At 34.8% G+C, this 21,916-nt stretch overlaps 2 protein-coding genes across 4 annotated transcripts; one reads left to right on the top strand and one right to left on the bottom strand.

Moving 5' to 3' along the window:
• Positions 1-333: 333 nt before the first annotated feature.
• Positions 334-10,231, top strand: LOC108225732 (glycoprotein 3-alpha-L-fucosyltransferase A). 3 transcript variants are annotated; one of them, XM_017400670.2, is made up of 7 exons: positions 334-1,669; positions 6,258-6,418; positions 7,538-7,779; positions 8,101-8,205; positions 8,753-8,909; positions 9,097-9,324; positions 9,636-10,231. In XM_017400670.2, the coding sequence occupies exons 1-7, from the start codon at positions 1,313-1,315 to the stop codon at positions 9,889-9,891; spliced, it is 1,506 nt and encodes a 501-aa protein (XP_017256159.2). In that variant the 5' UTR covers positions 334-1,312; the 3' UTR covers positions 9,892-10,231. The 3 variants fall into 3 exon arrangements, with proteins under 3 accessions (XP_017256159.2, XP_017256161.2, XP_017256160.1); XM_017400672.2 differs by lacking the exon at positions 334-1,669 and adding an exon at positions 1,819-2,921; XM_017400671.2 differs by lacking the exon at positions 334-1,669 and adding an exon at positions 2,955-4,312.
• Positions 10,232-19,682: 9,451 nt separating this feature from the next.
• LOC108225771 (ethylene-responsive transcription factor ERF109) lies at positions 19,683-20,819 on the bottom strand. The gene has a single exon (XM_017400726.2). The coding sequence runs from the start codon at positions 20,775-20,777 to the stop codon at positions 19,860-19,862; it is 918 nt and encodes a 305-aa protein (XP_017256215.1). The 5' UTR covers positions 20,778-20,819; the 3' UTR covers positions 19,683-19,859.
• Positions 20,820-21,916: the final 1,097 nt, after the last annotated feature.

Here is a 21,916-nt window from a genome sequence, read left to right as displayed (position 1 = left end):
CTCTAGTTTTTATTGCCGGGATTGTTTTTCTGGGTCCGCTCGACTTTGTGACTAGTTCTTCTATCATCAACTCGTGGGCTGACTCTTTATATCAACTTATGTTACCTAGGTCATCTTCATTTGACCATCCTGTTGATAATTTGGTTGTTTGGTCGTGTCAAGTTGGGGTCCCTGATCCTGGAACTGAGAGTTGTGAGGAGTGGTTGGAGAGACGAGACTCATTGGTCTATTCTAGGGATTTCAGGAATGATCCTATTTTTGTCTATGCAAGTGATCTGGTTAGCTCATTCTTCTTTCACAGATTATTTGTATAGATGACAGGTCCTTGTATGTGATTATTGTAGATTCTTCACCATTGATATATAAAACTATATGCATAGAAATGTTTAGTATGTCTCCTTATGCTTTATAGAAGTAGTTTGACTTCTGTTTGGTGAACATGGCACGAATGGTTGACTAATTGCAATTCTCGTTAGCTTGAAATTTCGATCTGGATAGCCAATGATTATCTGAGAACGGGGATATGGATGATTTGGGTCTGCGACAAGTTTTTTTTATGTACTTCAATGTTATTAGTGCAAATTATTCATGACAGTTGTGTGCTTCTACTTGTGGTAACATATTCAAGTTATTTTTTGTTGAAATTAAATTATAAATTCTAAGCTGAGTACTAAAGATTATAGAGATTCCACATGTCAATGAATAGAAAGCCTTGCTAGAAATTTAATATCAGTTATAATGCATGGCAGTAAGTTGATTCGAAGGTTTATATGTGATTTAAATGAGTCTTGAACCCTCTGTATTCTTGGTTAATTTCGAGGGGTCAGCCAGGTTTGTTAGTAGGTTACTTTGATTAAGTGGTTGAGCACTATACTATTTTCATCTTCTTACTAGCTATTATTAACTCGGAGTATCTGTAGCACTATACTAGTTTTTTTTATGTACTTCAATGTTATTAGTGCAAATTAAAAGTTTATGAGACAAACATTTTTGTTTTTGAAGTAAATGAGACAAACATTATAATCATTCTCTCATAATCTAATTACTTGTCATGTTCTCATCAAATTGATCAATTTTTTATCGAAATTAAAAATTTCGGTTCCATTTATCTGATTTTTTTCTCGGCCCAACGTATACGAGTCCACCGAGCTAAAACACAACCAGTCCAAGACTTTAAAAAAGTTGACTTGTCTTTTAAACCCTTGCTTCCAAACAGAGACGTCTTGAACCTATACTTACACACATTCATAAATCTAGGAGCTTTCTTGATCTGTGTTTTACTACCACTGTAAGAAACTCAAAGCTTAAATCCATGATGCCAAATCATGGGGCTGATCAGCCTCACAGCCCCAAAAGATGGTCAAATTTGATGCCTTTATTTGTAGCTTTAGTTGTAATAGCAGAGATTGCGTTTCTGGGTCGACTCGACATTGTCACCAAGTCATCCACGGTCAACTCTTGGGCTGACTCTTTCTATCAGTTCACTACTTTGCCTTGGGCTTCTTCTTTTGACCCGCCACCCATTGATGAGTTTGTTATCGGGTCGGATCAGTTTGGGGTTCTGGATTCGGATACTGAGAGCTGTGAGGTGTGGTTGGAGAGACAAGATTCTGTTGTTTATTCTAGGGATTTTCAGAGTCACCCCATTTTCGTGTCTGCGAATGAGGAGGTTAGCTCATTTTTAATTGCACCAAATATTTTTATTTGATGGTGTTGCACAGATTCTTTATTCTGAATTTCAGTTTTGTCATGTGAACATTATATGTGCTATTGTTTACTGAATTCTTTTCTTTTGGAGTTTTTTATGGAGGTTTAGTTAGTTTCGGATTGCTCGAAAACAAGGTATTTAAATTCTGTTAATATGCATTGTTTTTGTAAATATAGCTATACATGCATTGAATTTTTATGAAGTACTAGCAAGAAACATGTCATGGTAATAAAAGAGGCTTGGTAAAACAAGTTGTTTAATTGACAAACTATTGACAATGTCTGTCCACAATGTTTCCCAGACTTTGTGTATATGGTGAGTTCAAAGTTTGAAACAGATTTGAAACATCTATATTTTCGGTGAATCTTGATGGGTAATGGGTAGCCTAAGTTTTTTTTTAAAATGTAATTTCAGTTTGGTGGTTGAGATAAAAGGTTACTTTTTCCATCTCTTCACTAGCTTTAATTAACTCTAGCTACCTTGTGACACCAATTAAACAAATTAACTTCTGAACTTAAATGATAAAATTTGAGATATTGATTTTCTGAATTCTGCTGTATGAAACGTTTCTCACTACAAGATTAGTCTGGAGTTCTGTTTAGGCAAAATTTCAGCAACTAGGGTCCCGGGTTTCCATTTATAGGTTTCCTTGTATATAATCGAATGGTCCACAGTCCACTTGCAAATCTAGCTCCAAAGAAGACTTTTGTAAGTTGACTTCTCTAGTTAACCCTTCTCTATATATAATACATTATACATCTTTAATCTAGGGCTCATTGCTTTTTCTTCGAAGTTGCTACCTCTTTCAATATCCAAGAAAAAAAAATTCAATCCTCTCCGATTGAGATATTTTTTTACAACTATGATACCAAATCAAGGAGGCGATCATATCTACAGTAACAAAAATTGGACCAGTATAAAGTCATATTTTGTAGCTCTAGTTTTTATTGCCGGGATTGTTTTTCTGGGTCCGCTCGACTTTGTGACTAGTTCTTCTATCATCAACTCGTGGGCTGACTCTTTATATCAACTTATGTTACCTAGGTCATCTTCATTTGACCATCCTGTTGATAATTTGGTTGTTTGGTCGTGTCAAGTTGGGGTCCCTGATCCTGGAACTGAGAGTTGTGAGGAGTGGTTGGAGAGACGAGACTCATTGGTCTATTCTAGGGATTTCAGGAATGATCCTATTTTTGTCTATGCAAGTGATCTGGTTAGCTCATTCTTCTTTCACAGATTATTTGTATAGATGACAGGTCCTTGTATGTGATTATTGTAGATTCTTCACCATTGATATATAAAACTATATGCATAGAAATGTTTAGTATGTCTCCTTATGCTTTATAGAAGTAGTTTGACTTCTGTTTGGTGAACATGGCACGAATGGTTGACTAATTGCAATTCTCGTTAGCTTGAAATTTCGATCTGGATAGCCAATGATTATCTGAGAACGGGGATATGGATGATTTGGGTCTGCGACAAGTTTTTTTTATGTACTTCAATGTTATTAGTGCAAATTATTCATGACAGTTGTGTGCTTCTACTTGTGGTAACATATTCAAGTTATTTTTTGTTGAAATTAAATTATAAATTCTAAGCTGAGTACTAAAGATTATAGAGATTCCACATGTCAATGAATAGAAAGCCTTGCTAGAAATTTAATATCAGTTATAATGCATGGCAGTAAGTTGATTCGAAGGTTTATATGTGATTTAAATGAGTCTTGAACCCTCTGTATTCTTGGTTAATTTCGAGGGGTCAGCCAGGTTTGTTAGTAGGTTACTTTGATTAAGTGGTTGAGCACTATACTATTTTCATCTTCTTACTAGCTATTATTAACTCGGAGTATCTGTAGCACTATACTAGTTTTTTTTATGTACTTCAATGTTATTAGTGCAAATTAAAAGTTTATGAGACAAACATTTTTGTTTTTGAAGTAAATGAGACAAACATTATAATCATTCTCTCATAATCTAATTACTTGTCATGTTCTCATCAAATTGATCAATTTTTTATCGAAATTAAAAATTTCGGTTCCATTTATCTGATTTTTTTCTCGGCCCAACGTATACGAGTCCACCGAGCTAAAACACAACCAGTCCAAGACTTTAAAAAAGTTGACTTGTCTTTTAAACCCTTGCTTCCAAACAGAGACGTCTTGAACCTATACTTACACACATTCATAAATCTAGGAGCTTTCTTGATCTGTGTTTTACTACCACTGTAAGAAACTCAAAGCTTAAATCCATGATGCCAAATCATGGGGCTGATCAGCCTCACAGCCCCAAAAGATGGTCAAATTTGATGCCTTTATTTGTAGCTTTAGTTGTAATAGCAGAGATTGCGTTTCTGGGTCGACTCGACATTGTCACCAAGTCATCCACGGTCAACTCTTGGGCTGACTCTTTCTATCAGTTCACTACTTTGCCTTGGGCTTCTTCTTTTGACCCGCCACCCATTGATGAGTTTGTTATCGGGTCGGATCAGTTTGGGGTTCTGGATTCGGATACTGAGAGCTGTGAGGTGTGGTTGGAGAGACAAGATTCTGTTGTTTATTCTAGGGATTTTCAGAGTCACCCCATTTTCGTGTCTGCGAATGAGGAGGTTAGCTCATTTTTAATTGCACCAAATATTTTTATTTGATGGTGTTGCACAGATTCTTTATTCTGAATTTCAGTTTTGTCATGTGAACATTATATGTGCTATTGTTTACTGAATTCTTTTCTTTTGGAGTTTTTTATGGAGGTTTAGTTAGTTTCGGATTGCTCGAAAACAAGGTATTTAAATTCTGTTAATATGCATTGTTTTTGTAAATATAGCTATACATGCATTGAATTTTTATGAAGTACTAGCAAGAAACATGTCATGGTAATAAAAGAGGCTTGGTAAAACAAGTTGTTTAATTGACAAACTATTGACAATGTCTGTCCACAATGTTTCCCAGACTTTGTGTATATGGTGAGTTCAAAGTTTGAAACAGATTTGAAACATCTATATTTTCGGTGAATCTTGATGGGTAATGGGTAGCCTAAGTTTTTTTTAAAATGTAATTTCAGTTTGGTGGTTGAGATAAAAGGTTACTTTTTCCATCTCTTCACTAGCTTTAATTAACTCTAGCTACCTTGTGACACCAATTAAACAAATTAACTTCTGAACTTAAATGATAAAATTTGAGATATTGATTTTCTGAATTCTGCTGTATGAAACGTTTCTCACTACAAGATTAGTCTGGAGTTCTGTTTAGGCAAAATTTCAGCAACTAGGGTCCCGGGTTTCCATTTATAGGTTTCCTTGTATATAATCGAATGGTCCACAGTCCACTTGCAAATCTAGCTCCAAAGAAGACTTTTGTAAGTTGACTTCTCTAGTTAACCCTTCTCTATATATAATACATTATACATCTTTAATCTAGGGCTCATTGCTTTTTCTTCGAAGTTGCTAATTTGACCCTCCTGTTGATAATTTGGTTCTTGGGTTGGGTCAAGTTGGGGTCCCTGTTCCTGGAACTGAGAGTTGTGAGGAGTGGTTGGAGAGACGAGACTCATTGGTCTATTCTAGGGATTTCAGGAATGATCCTATTTTTTTCTATGCAAGTGATCTGGTTAGCTCATTCTTCTTTACAGATTATTTATATAGATGACAGTTCCTTGTATTTAATTATTGTAAAGCAGATTCTTCACTATTGATATATAAAACTATATGCACAGAAATGTTTAGTATGCCTCCTTATGCTTTATAGAAGTAGTTTGACTTCTGTTCGGTGAACATGACACGAATGATTGACTAATTGCAATTCTCTTTAGCTTGAAATTTCAATTTGGATAGCCAGTGATTATCTGAGAACGTGGATATGGATGATTTGGGTGTCCGACAAGTTTTCTTTTTATACTTCAATGTTTTTAGTGCAAATCATTCATGACAGTTATGTACTTCTACTTGTGGTAACATATTCAAGATATTTTCTGTTGAAATAAAATTATAAATTCTAAGTTGAGTAATAAAGATTATAAAGATTTCACATGTCAATGAATAGAAAAGGCTTGCTAGAAATTTAATATCAGTTATAATGCATGCCAGTAAGTTGATTCAAAGGTTTATATTTATGTGATTTAAATGAGTCTTGAACCCTCTGTATTCTTGGTTAATTTTGAGGGGTCTGCCAGGTTTGTTAGTAGGTTGCTTTATCTTAGTGGTTGAGCACTTGAGATTGCAGTATACTATTTTCATCTTCTTACTAGCTATTATTAACTATGAGTAGCTGTAACACCAAATAACTGGTCTCTTTTCTGAACTTCAATTAGGATCTTTCACCGTTGGACTAGTCAGTCCTTGTGTTTTACTATTCATATATTGTTAATACCTTGACGAAATTGATATATGAAATACAGATGCTATGAATTTGGCTTCACCAGTGCATTGTAGGCATACTAACTTTTGCAGACAATGCTGTATTTGAACTTTATTGGTAAAAGTGGATACTAGTTTCCCACTTGAATATAAGTACTTTAGTTATCCTTCTCTGAACTTTATCTCATGCACTCCTATATAGGATTTTAAGTCTTGTGCCGTGGGATGTAAATTTGGGTTTGATTCTGAGAAGAAGCCTGATGCTGTAATTGGGTTAGGCCACACAAGTGGGGCACCTGCAGTGCTTCGATCAATGGAGTCAGCTCAATATTATGCAGAGAACAACATTGCCTATGCACGACGGTAGGTAAGCATACTCCTTGAATGACTTGCTGCATATTTAAATTTTGTGACTTGAATTGAATTTTGAAGTTTCTTAATCAACATCTTCTTCGGGATTGAATATCTGTATTCCAACTCATCTTTTATAAAGGTCTGACCAAAATAGGTCTTCCGCGTGGAATTTTTTTCGTAAAAAAGTACGAAAACTGTCTGCTGTTGTTTGCCTGTCCGGTATTTTGGTCTTGAGAAAAGAAACTAGTGTGCAACATATTGATATTAAATTTCATACTCTATCATAAACTGAACTCCTGAATCATGGTATAGAAGTTGTTCTACTATATTATTGGAAGTAAAATGAGCAATTGGCCATGCTACTGACTACTGAGTAACCATTATGGTAGGGTCTTGAAATTCTAGCTGTTGTAAAGCGTTGAATTATGTGCACTTCGGAGGCCATCCTAAGTTGATCATCCCAACAGATTTAGAAGTAAATATGATATTTATTAAAATAGAACAGCTACTGTACATGGAGATTGAATGATATATCTAGTTGAATGCACTAAGCTACTCATCATGTAAGTTGGTTTGGACATATCTTTTGTTACACTGTAAGCTATAACGTCTTTACAAGTGTATGCCAAAAATTCTGTCTTAATTGAAGCTGATATTACCACATCTGTTTATCAGCTGATTCCTTGTTCTTTTAGTTGATAGCTTTACGCCCAAAATGTGCAGTAAAGAGGCTTTTTCCTGTAATATGTATACATAAACTATTTAATATATATTAGATGGTTAAGATTATATATATCTTAACCATCTAATGGAAAGGATTATCTTCTGTTTAGGTTTGTGGATACCTTGGGGCTCAATATAATCTCAATTAGAGTGACTCAAAAATGGATATATAATATTAGCATTTATAAAAAATTCATTACTAGCTGGGTTTATGAATTTATCAGTACGAAGATATTTTTTAATTCAGCCACAATAAATTTGTAATCCCGCTTTATCAGACTTGACGGGAGCTACTTCGTCCTTACTGATTAAATAAAGTAAAAAGAACTTGCTTTCTCTGTTAACTCAAAACTGAATTTGTAATCCACTTTGGAAATAATTTTATGCTCTTAATTTTCTTATCAGGAAAGGATATGACATTGTTATGACTACTAGCCTCTCTTCAGATGTACCAGTTGGTTATTTTTCTTGGGCAGAGTATGATATAATGGCACCCGTGCAACCAAAAACTGAAAAAGCTTTAGCAGCTGCTTTCATTTCCAATTGTGCTGCACGGAATTTTCGCTTGCAAGCTCTTGAAGGATTGGAGAAAGAAAACATCAAGATTGATTCTTATGGTGGCTGTCACCGTAATCGAGATGGAAGAGGTGAAATTTTTTTTGCTAATCATTTATGCTTGCCAACTTTTTCTTTATTGCCTTGTAAATAATTGGCAACTTTTTGTCAGTTTAGATGATAAGTTTGTTATAGGTGTTTGAAAACAATCCATTAGTGTCAAATATGTTAAGGGAGTAGTAGATTAGATGTGATATTATGAAGATATTGTTCTTTTAATAACACCCATAAGTACGTAATAAGTTACAAATAGAAAACAACTTATTGATCTTGTAAGACAAGGTTAATGATTCTGTATGATTGTAATGAACTGAAATGTAACAGTTTTCACTTTTTTTATCGCATTTATGCAGTGGACAAGGTACAAGCTTTGAAGCGCTACAAATTTAGTTTGGCCTTTGAGAATTCCAACGAGGAAGATTATGTCACTGAAAAGTACTTTCAGTCTCTTGTTGCTGGTACAAATTTGCTGCATAACTTTTATTCTTTATTAAGGTTCATGACCAGATGACATCTGCATGATTTATTTGTTCAGTTTCAAATTTTATTTCATGCTCTTATACTGCTATATGGATATTAATAATTAGTTATGTCCTTTTGCTTCCTTTGATGATGTCATTGGGAACATGATCTCATTCGGTAAACAAATCGTGTACTTGATACTTATAATACTAAAATCTATGCTCTCAAATAGATAGGCAGTAGGAGTTTTTATAATGTCGTTGCGTATAAAGATTTAAAGATATTGTGTAAATGATCTGGTATAGGTTGTTGAAGTACTTGTCACTTAGTTCCTGTAAATCTATTAGTAGAAGTTTACTTTTGCTATTAGAAATAAGCATATACTATAAATAATAGTAACTATGGCTCAATCATATATCAGAACTTTGCGGTAAAAGTATTATCTCTTTTAATTATAAAATCTAACAACGGTTATTATTTACAAAGTCAAAATAAAGTTTATAATTTATTGATGATAATTGCAAATTTTGTCAAAATTGTTAGGATCTATTCCTGTGGTTGTTGGTGCTCCAAATATCCAAGAGTTTTCTCCTTCGTCAAATGCAATTTTACATATCAAGGAGCTGAAAGATATTCCATCCGTTTCCAAGTCTATGAGATACCTTGCTGACCATCCAGAGGCCTATAACCAGTCACTGAGGTTTGTACAACATTTGCCAATAGTTTACTGGTCTCTTCCTTCAGTTGTAACTTATAAGTGCCTAATATGTGTTGATAGTTTTTTCTTTTCGTTTTCCTAATTTGTAGTCTTGTATGTTCAAGATTCCTTTTATTCTTTGTAGATTTACTTTTTATTAAGGAGGGTAACAGTTGTTTATACTGTTCAGGTGGAAATATGAGGGCCCTTCTGATTCTTTCAAGGCTCTGGTGGATATGGCAGCAGTTCACTCGTCGTGCCGACTCTGCATCTACTTGGCAACGAGGATTCGTGAGTCCGATGAAAAGAGTTTAGATTCTTCGAAACGCCCTTGCAAGTGTACCAGAGGCTCGGAAACTGTATATCATGTATATGTAAGAGAGAGAGGGAGATTCGAGATGGTTTCTATTTTCTTAAGGTGATCTCTAATCTTGAAAAACTGTCTAGTTTAGGAAACTTCTCTCTTCTAGTAAATCTCTACTACCACAAAAAATGAATGATTTGACCATTGTAGGATTATATTTTGTCTTATATTTATATTAATATTTATATAAGCATTAGAAAGTATATTTAAACACTGAAATTTTTGTTTTTTTGTTATATTATTATGTGTATATAAAGGATTATGATAATTTTAAAATGAAAATATGGTTTAATTCGCTTATTCTGTTCTCATCAGAAATTGATATATTTGAATGTTCTGGTTTTCACTTGGATTCATATGGGCAGGTCCAGTAATTTGACCCTAAAGGCCCTCGAATCTGCTGTTCAGTCTAAGTTCGAGTCTCTCAAGCATGTACCCATTTGGAAGGATGAAAGACCGGAAAGCATTAGAGGTACGGATGAGCTCAAAGTGTATAGGATATATCCTCTTGGCCTGACACAGAGACAGGCTCTATATACATTCAGTTTCAAAGGGGATAACGAATTGAGGAAACACTTGGAAAAAAATCCATGTGCAAAATTTGAGGTGATATTTGTATAGCTGCAACATGTGTTCCAGCTCAAGTTTTCTCTGCATCGATGATTATCTTTTAATCAATCTTGTTGTATTATCATCTGTTCTTCACATATAGTAGGCTGCCGTAGCTTACAGGAAATGAGAAAACAGTTAGTTACCTTCTCGACTGGGATTAAAGTTAATCATGTAGAAGATATCAGTTAATACATACATGAAAACCATGTCCTTTTCTCTTTACAAATTAACCATCAGGACTACTGAACCTTTACTGCTAGCCTGTGTACAAATCTTTGTATGATTTCTATTTTTTACTGTGGTTGAGGTAGCTGGGATTACGGTGAGAATATATTATAGTTTCAAGTATGGGAGAATGGGGAAGAGAATTTAGACTATCTATCACCAGTTTTTCTATCTCTACTCTCTAGTGGTAATTTACAGGAAAGGCATTTCGAAGTAGGGCAAGTCTTGCTCTTGTTTAAGCCTTCTGGCGGTGCAGTAATTTAAAATTTGTATAAGATATCTGTTTCGTATAAAATACTCCTTCCATTCTAACTTTATTTGATTAATTAGATGATCTCGTTAATTTTTGACACATAATTTAAGCTTATAGTTAAATAATTTATTTTTAAAATTTCACTTTTGTAAATAAAATTTAAATATAAAATTTGTATTTTAAAAAAAATGAAGTTAGATGGATAATGCATCTTAAGTGATACTTGATTAATTCAAATTGAGTATTTCGATCGGCTATGGCAATCAGTTAACTCATCTAATTTGAAATAAGAGAGTATTTCGATTGTGATTTTTTAGAAGTTTTGTGGTCTTCTAGAAAATTTGAACTCAGGTCCACACAAACATGTCGATAAATAACTTAAATCATTTTATTTATAACATACTAAAATTTAATTAATAAATAAATTTACTTCTTTTATTTCACTGAAATTATTATTTTGATTTTTCCTAATCAAGTTTCTCAAATATTAATAATGTTTTAAAAATTATTTATATTTTATAGATATAAATAATATATAATAGCAAATTAAATATATTTATTAAAAATATTTTTTAAGTATAATATTTGGCATATAATATACATAGTTTAAATGATCAAAAAATGAATTTTATAAATAAAAATTAAACAATTCAGTTCAGATGAAACTAGTATTATTTCAAGCATTTTAACAGAAGTTACAATTAAAACAGGAAAAATGTGCCTTAATTAGCATGATTAAGTTATGAAACTTGATTAAAGAGTTTGGGTAAGCAGGTTGTGCCAGTTGGACGAGTGGTACGTAGATGATTTCAATCATAAAGTCGTATCCGCTTCCAGCTGATGATGAGTAAACACTAAAAATAATGGAGCACTTTAAATTTTAATGAGTGGGACATGAGCTTGATATAGAAGGGGGTCATCCACTCGCTCACTCGATTCGCTGAGACCGAGTCATGGGGAGGAGAGTCTCCGCGCTATGGAAGACGCACACACAAGATTAGAAGAAGTGAGTCGAGCACCGAATCTTAGTGGCAAGTTGGTGTTTGAGTAGCTGGCTTCTGGTTTTTTCAACTATTGTGTTCCTTTTAAAGTAGTGCTATAGTCCATAGTATTTTGATTTTGTTTGTCATTAATTAACAATTATGTTATTTTAGATGATTTTATTTCATGTCTGGTATAATCTTTGTGCTTTCTTTCCTTCCTCCTTTTTTTTGTCTCCTCTTTATTTTTATCCTTTTCACAATTTTTTGACTTTCATCTGGAGTTTCTTCTCAGCCATGACTAGATTTACAGGGTCATCTGGAGTAATTTTTTTATATATATCATATAATATTTGGGAAATTATTAATGACATCATTATGGTTTTAACTTCTTTGAATGGTACCATTTCGTATTTTGACTTACACGCAGTAGCACTCGGTTTATAATCCGTTAGCGATACTACCATTCCGTCCATCAAAACATTAAAAACATTAGTTTATTGTATTTATTTCGTATTTTCTTTTAAAAACATAAACAATACAAACTGATATCCGTATATTTCCTTTGTATTCTTGAGTTTTTGAATATTGATGTAGTGGTGGGGCGGAGTTGTGAGAGAAAGCAGAAAAAGAGAGAAACATGAGATTGAGAGAAAAAAAATGGAAATATTCAGGAACTCAAGAATACAAAGAAAAAATAGCGAAGATGATTTAATAGTTTACTTGCTTGAGTGACCATGAGGCGCACGATCGTGCTACAATGTTAATATGGTTTAATAATTTATTTATTGACGACAGTTATATTTTGAAATTATATGGTTTTTTAAAAAATAATTTTAAATATATATAGTATAAATAATATGATAACAGTGAATATTTAATACACATTTTCAACCTTTTGGACTGGGGAATTGTTTACGTATTTTTTTCCGTATACTATATGTCATTTTTTCATTCATTTTTAGTTTAAATAGTTGAAAATGTTGTGAGAGTATAGAAATAATGTTGACTAAAATAGTCGATAAAAATCATATAAAATATTATCATATAAATTTGTTACAATTATCGAATATAATGATCGGTATTTTAGATTTTTGTCCTGACATAAGTAATTCAACTTATTTTAAATATGATATATTATACCACACTGACGAATGTGAAATTTTACATGTCTATATCGTAATATCCCCAACATATTCTTTTAACAAAATTTCATTAACACTTATTTATAACATGTCATGTATATCTATAGGCAAGAGTCTTTTTGGTTGAAAAAGCCCCTAAATACATGTCGTATTCTTTAGCTATCTACGTCTCTAACTAAAATTCCAACGAGAATGCCATAATAAAATTATATAAGGTTTATTAAAAATTCTTGAATATCAACAAGTAAAAATTCCAATCATACTATATCCATTTCATATATCGAACTAATGTATAGAAACTCACGCAATTCATGATTATATTAAAATTATAATATGTATATAATAATAACAAAATTTAATATTTAAAACCGATCCCGCTGAAATATAATGTTTTATGATTTTATTAATTATTGTTGGATTGTAAACATGCATTTCATTTCAAATGATGGATTTCAAATGATAGTATTTGAGTTATTATTTCAAATTCTCAGATTTATAGTGATATTTGAATGTCTAAATTTCAAATGAAATCTAAATCTAACTTTCAAAACACATTACTCCCTCCGTCCCACAATACATGTCTCTTTTGGAAAAAAAATTTGTCCCACAATACATGTCTACTTTTAGTTTCCAATGCAAATATATTGCAAATATTTCAAAATTACCCTTCTTGAAAGTTGTATAACAATTAATGGAGGTTGAATAAGAGTCTACATTCATGCATTTATTAGGGGTAGAGGTGAGAAAATTTTATCTAATCAATGCTTTCTTAATATGCGTAATTTTTTCAAAAGAGACATGTATTGTGGGACGGAGGGAGTATTTGATTAACTTCAGAATTTCAAATGAAATCCTAATTCTCAAATAAATCATAATATTTTAATTAACACCGTCCTCCACGTAGAATACGTACATACATGAACAAGCGGAAATAGACCAATATGGTATTAGTAGAGTTCCCCTTTGTTTTTATCGCAAAAAACTGACAGCACATGTTAATATATCGTATAAAAAATCAGAATCTCGTGGTCCACCAACGTTACAATTCATAACCTTTTTCGATATTCCCCTACCGACGACGTAAAAAGATTAAAGAATAACAAATGTGAACTTAGAATAAAAAAGAAACTGTGCGGTGTGAACTAAATGAAGAATGTGCAATTGGATACTACTACAAAACTTAATGCAAAATAATCTTATAGAACATGTGTTCTTTTGAGCTTAAAATGCACGTGAGTACTTCTAATTTCTATACTCCATTTTATTGAGCTTGTATCTTGCAGTACATCACAATCCAACAACTAACGAAAGCTCTGGCGTATTCACGAATCAGATTCTTCGGACCCTACACACTTTAATCAGCTGACTTTATCCCGTTCCAAGACACCGAATTTTCTTAAGAAAATGATTCATATATAAAATTCATTATAAAATATTTTACCTGAATTAAATTTTGATTAAGTTGGACTTTTATATGTACATATGACATACCATCTACAAATCTTATCTTAATCATCATTGTTAAATATATATATAGTTTATATTAACAGCTGTTAGTAGTAATGCAGCAAAGTCAATTATATAGTCAGCAGTAAAGTAGTTGGGGAGTTAACAGGTTTTCATTTATGCTTTTAACAAACCAATACATGGTTTTAGTACTATATAGGAGCTATTCTTGTAACACAAACTCAAGTTGAACATCCAGTAATACAAGTGCTCTGCAAGGCTTCTCTTATATTACTTTTCTTCTTCACTGCTTATGCAATATATATAACACAAGCATCAGTTGTATATATAAGTATTCAAGCAGCTTTCTTTTCAATATGGTATCAGAGCAGTAGGCTCTTCTCCTCCGTTGTTCCGCACAAAAGTTCCCTCCATCATCTCTACCCATAGCAGAGCCACCTCGTTGTGGTGTTTAACCAAACAGTTCGTAAGCCAAAACCTCACACAGATCAGTTTCACTTCACCACACTCCATACCAAGTCGGCAAGTCAACTTATTTTACTACCAGCAGCAAATCACATTCCTACAGGCCACCATCATTTCCGACAAAGTTCCAACTCATCGGAAAACTCACGCAACGTCTATCTCAAACTGGTTCTTTCTTCAAGATTTTACTGTTTGTTTTGGTAGACTCGAAATCTTAGCCTTTGATTTTTTTTATTTGGAATCTGCTGTGTACCATGCTCTAATATGCTCTAAATAGTTGTTTATTCTGTATAAAGCCATTACAGTAGATTATTTTGTTGGACCAGCCCACTTACTATACATATTTTTGGTTCCTTTTACACAAACTTACACCTTAGTCTCCCGGTCTTTAACCACATCTTGTAAGCCGAGCCCTTAACTTTCATTTTTTCTTAACAGCCTTTGTTTTGTCCTGTTTTTAAAATTAAAAAAAATGGAAAAAGAAAATAGTTCACCTATTCAAACAATTTTGAATGGCTCGAACTATATAATTTGGTCTCAAGCTATGCGCAGTTTTCTCAAAGGAAAAAGACTTTGGCGGTATGTGAACGGGGATTTTACTATTCCGACAAAAGAAAAGGATGAAGCTGACTCAAAATTCAAGGACCGCATTGAAGAATGGGATGTCAAAAATCACCAGGCTATCACATTTTTTAGAAACTCTTCAGTTTCTAAAATTAATTTACAGTTTGGAAATTATGACACCGCAAAAGAAATTTGGGATCTATTGGCATCAAGATACACTACATCCGATCTTTCTCACCAATATCAGATCATGAGTTCACTAAGTAAGCAAAAGCAAGAGCCCGGTCAACCAGTTGCAGATTTTCTTTCTCAGATACAATCACTTTGGGATCAGCTAACATTATCTGAACCAAAGTGGTTATATACAGAAGATGCTACACTTTATCACACATATCGTGACCAACAACGACTCATCCAGTTTCTTATGGCTCTCACCCAGGATTTCGAACCAGTTAGAGCTGCTCTTCTTCATCGAGTTCCACTACCCTCATTAGAAAGTTCTGTTGCTGAACTTATTTCTGAGGAAACTCGACTTGGTCTTGGCAAGCTCAAATCTGTGGTTGATAATGTTCTAGCAGTACCTTCGGTATCTACTTCTGACAAACCATTTTGCAGGTTTTGTCGTCAAAGTGGACATGTCACAAAGGATTGCATAACACTGCGCAATCATACATGTCAACATTGTCATCAAAAAGGTCATTACTCAATACAGTTCTGCAAGAAAAAGCCATCATTCCATTCAAACAAGTTTACTCAGTCTTCCGTTGCCGTAACTTCCGAATCTCCAACCACATCCACTAGTGAGCTAGAATCCTTGCTCAAACAGGTTTTACTTAAAGCCAACTCTCCCTCCACTGCATTCTCTGTCACTTCAGGTAATTCTTGGTACTTTGATTCTGCATGTTGTAATCACATGACAAATGATTCATCAATATTTACCATGAAAACACAGAGTTCATACCTTCCAAATATTCAAACCGCTGATGGTTCTACCATGAAAGTGACACATATCGGAACCGTAGCTACGGAAGATCTTAATCTTCCTGACACATACTACGTTCCTAATCTTTCACTCAATCTGATTTCCATAGGTCAATTATGTGATCTTGGTCTTGATATTATCTTTACTTCTTATGGTTGTCATGTACAGGATCCTCAGACAGGACAGACGCTTGGGACAGGGCGTAGATGCGGAAGGTTGTTTGAGCTCACTTCCCTTCATCTTCCTACACCAAAATCATCATCCAGTCATCTAGTTGGTTCTTTTTCCACCACGACCAACATCTGGCATTCCTGGTTAGGTCATCCATCACAATCTCGTTTACGTAGTCTTATTTCCAGTGGTCATCTAGGTAGTGTTAATGTAGACACGATTGACTGTGTTTCATGTAGACTGACAAAACAACATGTTCTTCCTTTTCCTATCCATTATGAAAAATCATCAGCTACTTTTGACCTTATACATTCTGATATTTGGGGTCCCTCTCCAACTCCAACAATGGGAGGATCAAGATACTATGTGATATTTGTTGATGATTTTTCTCGTTACACTTGGATATATATTTTGAAAAATCGATCAGAATTAGGAGAAACTTATAAAAATTTTGCCACTATGATTCACACTCAATTCAAAAAGAAAATCAAACTTTTTCGTGCCGATAATGCCAAAGAATATAAAGAATCAGAACTTAACAAATTTTTGGCATCTTATGGCACTCTTGCACAAAGCTCTTGTCCTTACACATCACAACAAAATGGTCGTGCTGAACGTAAACATAGGCACATTCTTGATACAGTTCGAGCTCTTCTCATTTCCTCTTCTTGTCCAGAAAAATTTTGGGGGGAAGCTGCATTAACTGCTGTTTACACAATCAATATGATTCCTTCTGCTGTTATAAATAACTTGTCTCCTTATGAAAAATTATATGAAGAACCCCCGTTATATAATTCTCTTAAGATTTTTGGTTCTGCATGTTTTGTTCTTCTTCCTCCACATGAAAGAACAAAATTAGAGCCGCGTGCCCGTCTTTGTTGCTTTATTGGTTATGGTAGTGGTCAAAAAGGATATCGTTGTTGGGATCCTATCTCCCAACGTCTACGAGTTTCTCGTAATGTGACATTTTGGGAACACAAGATGTTTTCATCCATGTCAGATTTTAAAATTGACACTTCCACTAGCATTTCTCACTTTACAGATCCTTTCATTGATTTACATCCCATAGATGATCACATGGATTCTTCGACATCGTCTAACACATTTTCAGGAGATCCTTCAATTGAGCTCACTCAACCATCTCCGACTACCAATGTTCCCCTGACAGAAGTTCAGTCTGAGGATTCTAACATTGAGCCTTCCACTCAACCATCTCCTTCAGAGGAGCCTGTTCGCTCTACTCGAGTAAGAAAACCTTCTGTTCGACTTTCTGATTATCGAGTTTATTCTGCTATACAATCGTTACATGAGCCTCAAACATATAGAGAGGCAAGTGTTAACCCTCTTTGGCAGAAAGCAATGGAAGAGGAACTTCATGCTTTAGACAAAACTCACACTTGGGATTTGGTAACTTTGCCACCTGATAAAACTGCAGTGAGTTGTCGATGGATCTACAAAATTAAAACCAAATCTGATGGCTCTATTGACAGATATAAAGCTCGTCTAGTTGCTAGAGGTTTTACTCAAGAGTATGGTATTGATTATGAGGAAACTTTTGCACCAGTTGCTCGTCTCACATCTGTTCGAAGTTTACTAGCTGTTGGAGCATCAAAACACTGGAACATGTGGCAAATGGATGTCAAGAATGCTTTTCTTAATGGAGACCTACATGAGGAAGTTTATCTCAAACCACCTCCAGGTTTTTCCCACTCTCCAAATCAAGTGTTCAAGCTTAACAAAGCCCTTTATGGTCTTAAGCAGGCACCTCGAGCTTGGTTCGAGAAATTCAGCACAATAATTCAACAATTGGGATTTTCTTCAAGTCCATATGATCATGCCCTTTTCATTCGACGATCAAAACGAGGAATTGTTTTACTTCTTCTATATGTCGATGACATGATCATTACTGGAGATGACAACGCGGGAATTTCTGAACTTAAACAATTTCTTAGTCAGCAATTTGAGATGAAAGATCTTGGTTCATTAAGCTACTTTTTGGGTCTTGAGGTTACTTCAGTCCCTACAGGCTACTCTCTTTCACAAGTGAAGTATGCATCTGACCTTTTGTTGAAATCTGGAATCAGTGACACTAAGATTGTTTCTACACCTCTGGATTATGAGGATAAACTTAACGCCAAAGATGGTGAATTACTTTCTAATCCTACATTGTATCGCCAATTGGTTGGAAGTTTAATTTATCTCACTGTCACTCGTCCAGATATTGCTCATGCAGTGCATATTGTAAGTCAGTTCATGGCAGCTCCTCGCACTCCTCACTTCACAGCCGTCCTTCACATACTTCGTTATGTTAAAGGCACCATATTTCATGGATTACATTATTCATTTGATTCTCCACTTGAATTACATGCTTACTCGGATGCTGATTGGGGCGGTGATCCTACTACCAGATGTTCCACCACTGGTTTTTGTTTCTTTCTTGGAGACTCCCTTATCTCTTGGCGCAGCAAGAAACAATCTCTTGCTTCTCGATCAAGTGCCGAGTCAGAATATCGAGCTCTTGCTGACACCACACAGGAATTAATCTGGCTAAGATGGTTACTCGAGGATATGAGTGTAACTCATTCTCCAGCCACTTCTATTTATTGTGACAGCAAAAGCGCTATAGACATTGCTCACAATGATGTCTTTCATGAACGCACAAAACATATAGAGATCGACTGTCACTTCACCCGCCAACAAGTTGCCAAAGGCACGGTTCATTTACATGGTGTCGCGAGCGCAGATAATGCTGCAGATATTTTTACAAAAACTCAACCTCCTGGCAGTTTTCACAATTACGTTTCCAAACTGAAGTTGGTTCTTCAACCATCTTCAGTTTGAGGGGGGTTGTTAAATATATATATAGTTTATATTAACAGCTGTTAGTAGTAATGCAGCAAAGTCAATTATATAGCTCAGCAGTAAAGTAGTTGGGCAGTTAACAGGTTTTCATTTATGCTTTTAACAAACCAATACACGGTTTTAGTACTATACAGGAGCTATTCTTGTAACACAAACTCAAGTTGAACATCCAGTAATACAAGTGCTCTGCAAGGCTTCTCTTATATTACTTTTCTTCTTCACTGCTTATGCAATATATATAACACAAGCATCAGTTGTATATATAAGTATTCAAGCAGCTTTCTTTTCAATAATCATATTATTTTGTGTAAAATTTTATATATATAACACTACTCTTTTTATTGTATTGTTCAAATGTTTTGGTGATACGAATCATGTTCGAGAGTTTGCTTTCTCATATTATAATAACAACTTAAGTTTGAGATTTTCGATCTCAAAAGGAGATGGACTCCATCAACTCAAAAACTTTAACCATTGCGTATATACAAAGATAAGCTCAAATGATAGGTTCATCATCTATTGTCTCATATACATATGGGTTCGACAAAATATTTTGAGTTGTAAGCAAATTAATATTGTCATATCAGAAAAAAACTTATAAACATAAATCTTTGATGCAGACCATCCTAGACTCATTATTTGATCATCAACTTGCTATGCTTAAATTATATAAAAAATACAGGAACTTCCATACAAAACAAGTAATATAATTCCGTTTATGAGAACTGATTGTTCTAAATTTTTTCCCATGATTGAATAACTGAAAAATAATACAAGTTATCCAAAAACATTAATATGATATGATGCGCAAAGAATAATGAAAAAGCGACTAAAGCTACTACTGAAAACAGAGTGGCTGCAAATTACACACTGTGGACATTGAAGCCACTAGTGGAATCAGACGAATTATCAGCATTACTGTAATCCATCATCATCATCCACTTCTTGAACTCATCATCCGCCATTACTTCCCAGAACTCCTTTTCTTTGTTCACCCCCATTTCCATTTCCGTCTCGAATTTTCTAGAATCTTCTTCTTGTAATTGTCGTGGCGGCGGAGACACAGTTTTTTGCTGCTGCTGATTGGGAATGGGATTATTTGTGTAATCAGCGAAAGAGAAATTGAGCTTTGCTCTTGGCCCTCTAAATTCAATGGCGGCTTTGTCGTAAGCCCGAGCTGCATCCTCTGCTGTTTCGAATGTTCCGAGCCACACACGTGCTGCCTTTCGTGGATCACGAATCTCGGCTGCCCATTTTCCCCACGGCCTCTGTCTCACTCCTCTGTAATTCTTCTTCTTTTTCTTCTGTACCACGCCAATGTTGCTGCTAGAACTCGCCTCGTTATTTTTTTTTACGGAAACAGGACTCCTGCTGGAAACAGGACTCCTGCTTTTCGGAGCCGGAGTCACGTCTGCGTACATGTTACTCTCCTCAGACTGCATTTGCGTCTGAAATATTTGATTTTGTTGCGTCACCTCGGTTGGCGGGACAAAAAAATCACACCCCAAACATCCGCTAATTCTGCAGTACTGACACGTGTTCGGTTCCAATTGGGCCACGAAAGTGCTGGAATAACCCGAAGAGGACGAGGAGGAAGAAAAAGAAGAAGGAGAATTGTCGAAAGCAAATTGCGGTGGCATTTCCGTTGCAGAGCCGCCAAAGATCACTTTCCTCAATGCATTAACCATGAACGAAACTTCTTGATCGTCGGCGAGTCGTAGCGGTGGAAGGTGGTTGTTGGGCACGGTGGCGATCAGGTCTTGGTGGTAGATATTTTGCATGCTTTGGGAGGACTTGTAGATTGTAGTTTGAATGAGAAACTATGGTCAAAGCAAGTCTTATTTATATAAGTGTGATTCTACAGAGGAAGGAAAAATGATCTACGTGGATGCCAACTGGGACACACATTATGTACACGGAATATATTAATTTAAACATATGCGACATTTTAAGACGATTTGGATCACGTGGGAAAATAGTGGGGTGAGTGTAGAGATGTTCAAAAAATCCGAAATCTGAAATCCGATCTGACCCGATCTGGAAAAAAATCTGAAAAATCCGATCCGAAAAAAACCCGGTCTGGCCCGGCCCGGCCCGAGGGCCTAAAACAGGCCTAATATTTTCAAAAAAACCCGGATAAAATCCGGATTTTTGAAAAATCCGGGCTTTTTATAACTAAACCGGGCCTAGTATTTTTGGAAAAGCCCGGCCCGGCCCGGCCTGATTTTTAAAAAAGCCCGGCCCGATCTGGTTTGAAAAAAATCCGGATTTTTTTGGCCCGGTCTGGATCTGGCCCGAACAGATCTTTTGTGCATCTCTAGGTGAGTGACAGTTACTCCCTCCGTCCCAATGAATAATATACATTGGGATTGGAAACGGAGACCAAGAAAAAGTGTAAGAAATGAGTAAAGTTAGATGAAAAGTCGGTAAAGTGGTGGGACCCATTTATTTTTAATAATATATTTGAGATAGTGGAGGAAAGTAGTGGGTGTAATAGTGTTTTGATTATTATAGAATGGAGACAGTGGGAGAAAGTAGTGGGTGTAATAGTGTTTTATATTATTAAAAGTTGCTATTTTGGGAATGTATAAAAATGATGGGACATCCCAAAAAGGAAACTGTATAGAAATGACCGGGACGGAGGGAGTAAGTTAGGTACACGTGTCAGAGATTGCGGGGATAAGGACGAGGATTGATAAGTATGTGAATCCAAATTGTGTTTCAAAATATTAATTCCAAATGACGCTCTAATTTTAGTTTGATTAGTTTAATTCTATATAAAAAAATTTATTATTGTTATTATTATTTTGATTAAAACCAGTTATAAATTCCAAATAGACTTGATTAAAGAATTTGGATGTTTTTTAATTTGTTATCCTAAATCACAATTTTGAGAAATTTGTTAAAAAATTAATTTGAA

Source organism: Daucus carota, chromosome 6, assembly GCF_001625215.2.
Source record: "Daucus carota subsp. sativus chromosome 6, DH1 v3.0, whole genome shotgun sequence".
NCBI lineage: Eukaryota > Viridiplantae > Streptophyta > Magnoliopsida > Apiales > Apiaceae > Daucus > Daucus carota.
The sequence above is the reverse complement of the archived record's forward strand: the minus strand, read 5'-3'. Positions and strand labels throughout refer to the sequence as shown.

Coding starts and splice junctions, on each gene's coding strand:
- LOC108225732 (XM_017400670.2), top strand. CDS start 1,313: ATGATGCCAAATCATGGGGCTGATCAGCCTCACAGCCCCAAAAGATGG. Junction 1,670..6,257: donor TCGTGTCTGCGAATGAGGAG/GTTAGCTCATTT, acceptor ACTCCTATATAG/GATTTTAAGTCTTGTGCCGT. Junction 6,419..7,537: donor AACATTGCCTATGCACGACG/GTAGGTAAGCAT, acceptor TTTTCTTATCAG/GAAAGGATATGACATTGTTA.
- LOC108225771 (XM_017400726.2), bottom strand. CDS start 20,777: ATGCAAAATATCTACCACCAAGACCTGATCGCCACCGTGCCCAACAAC.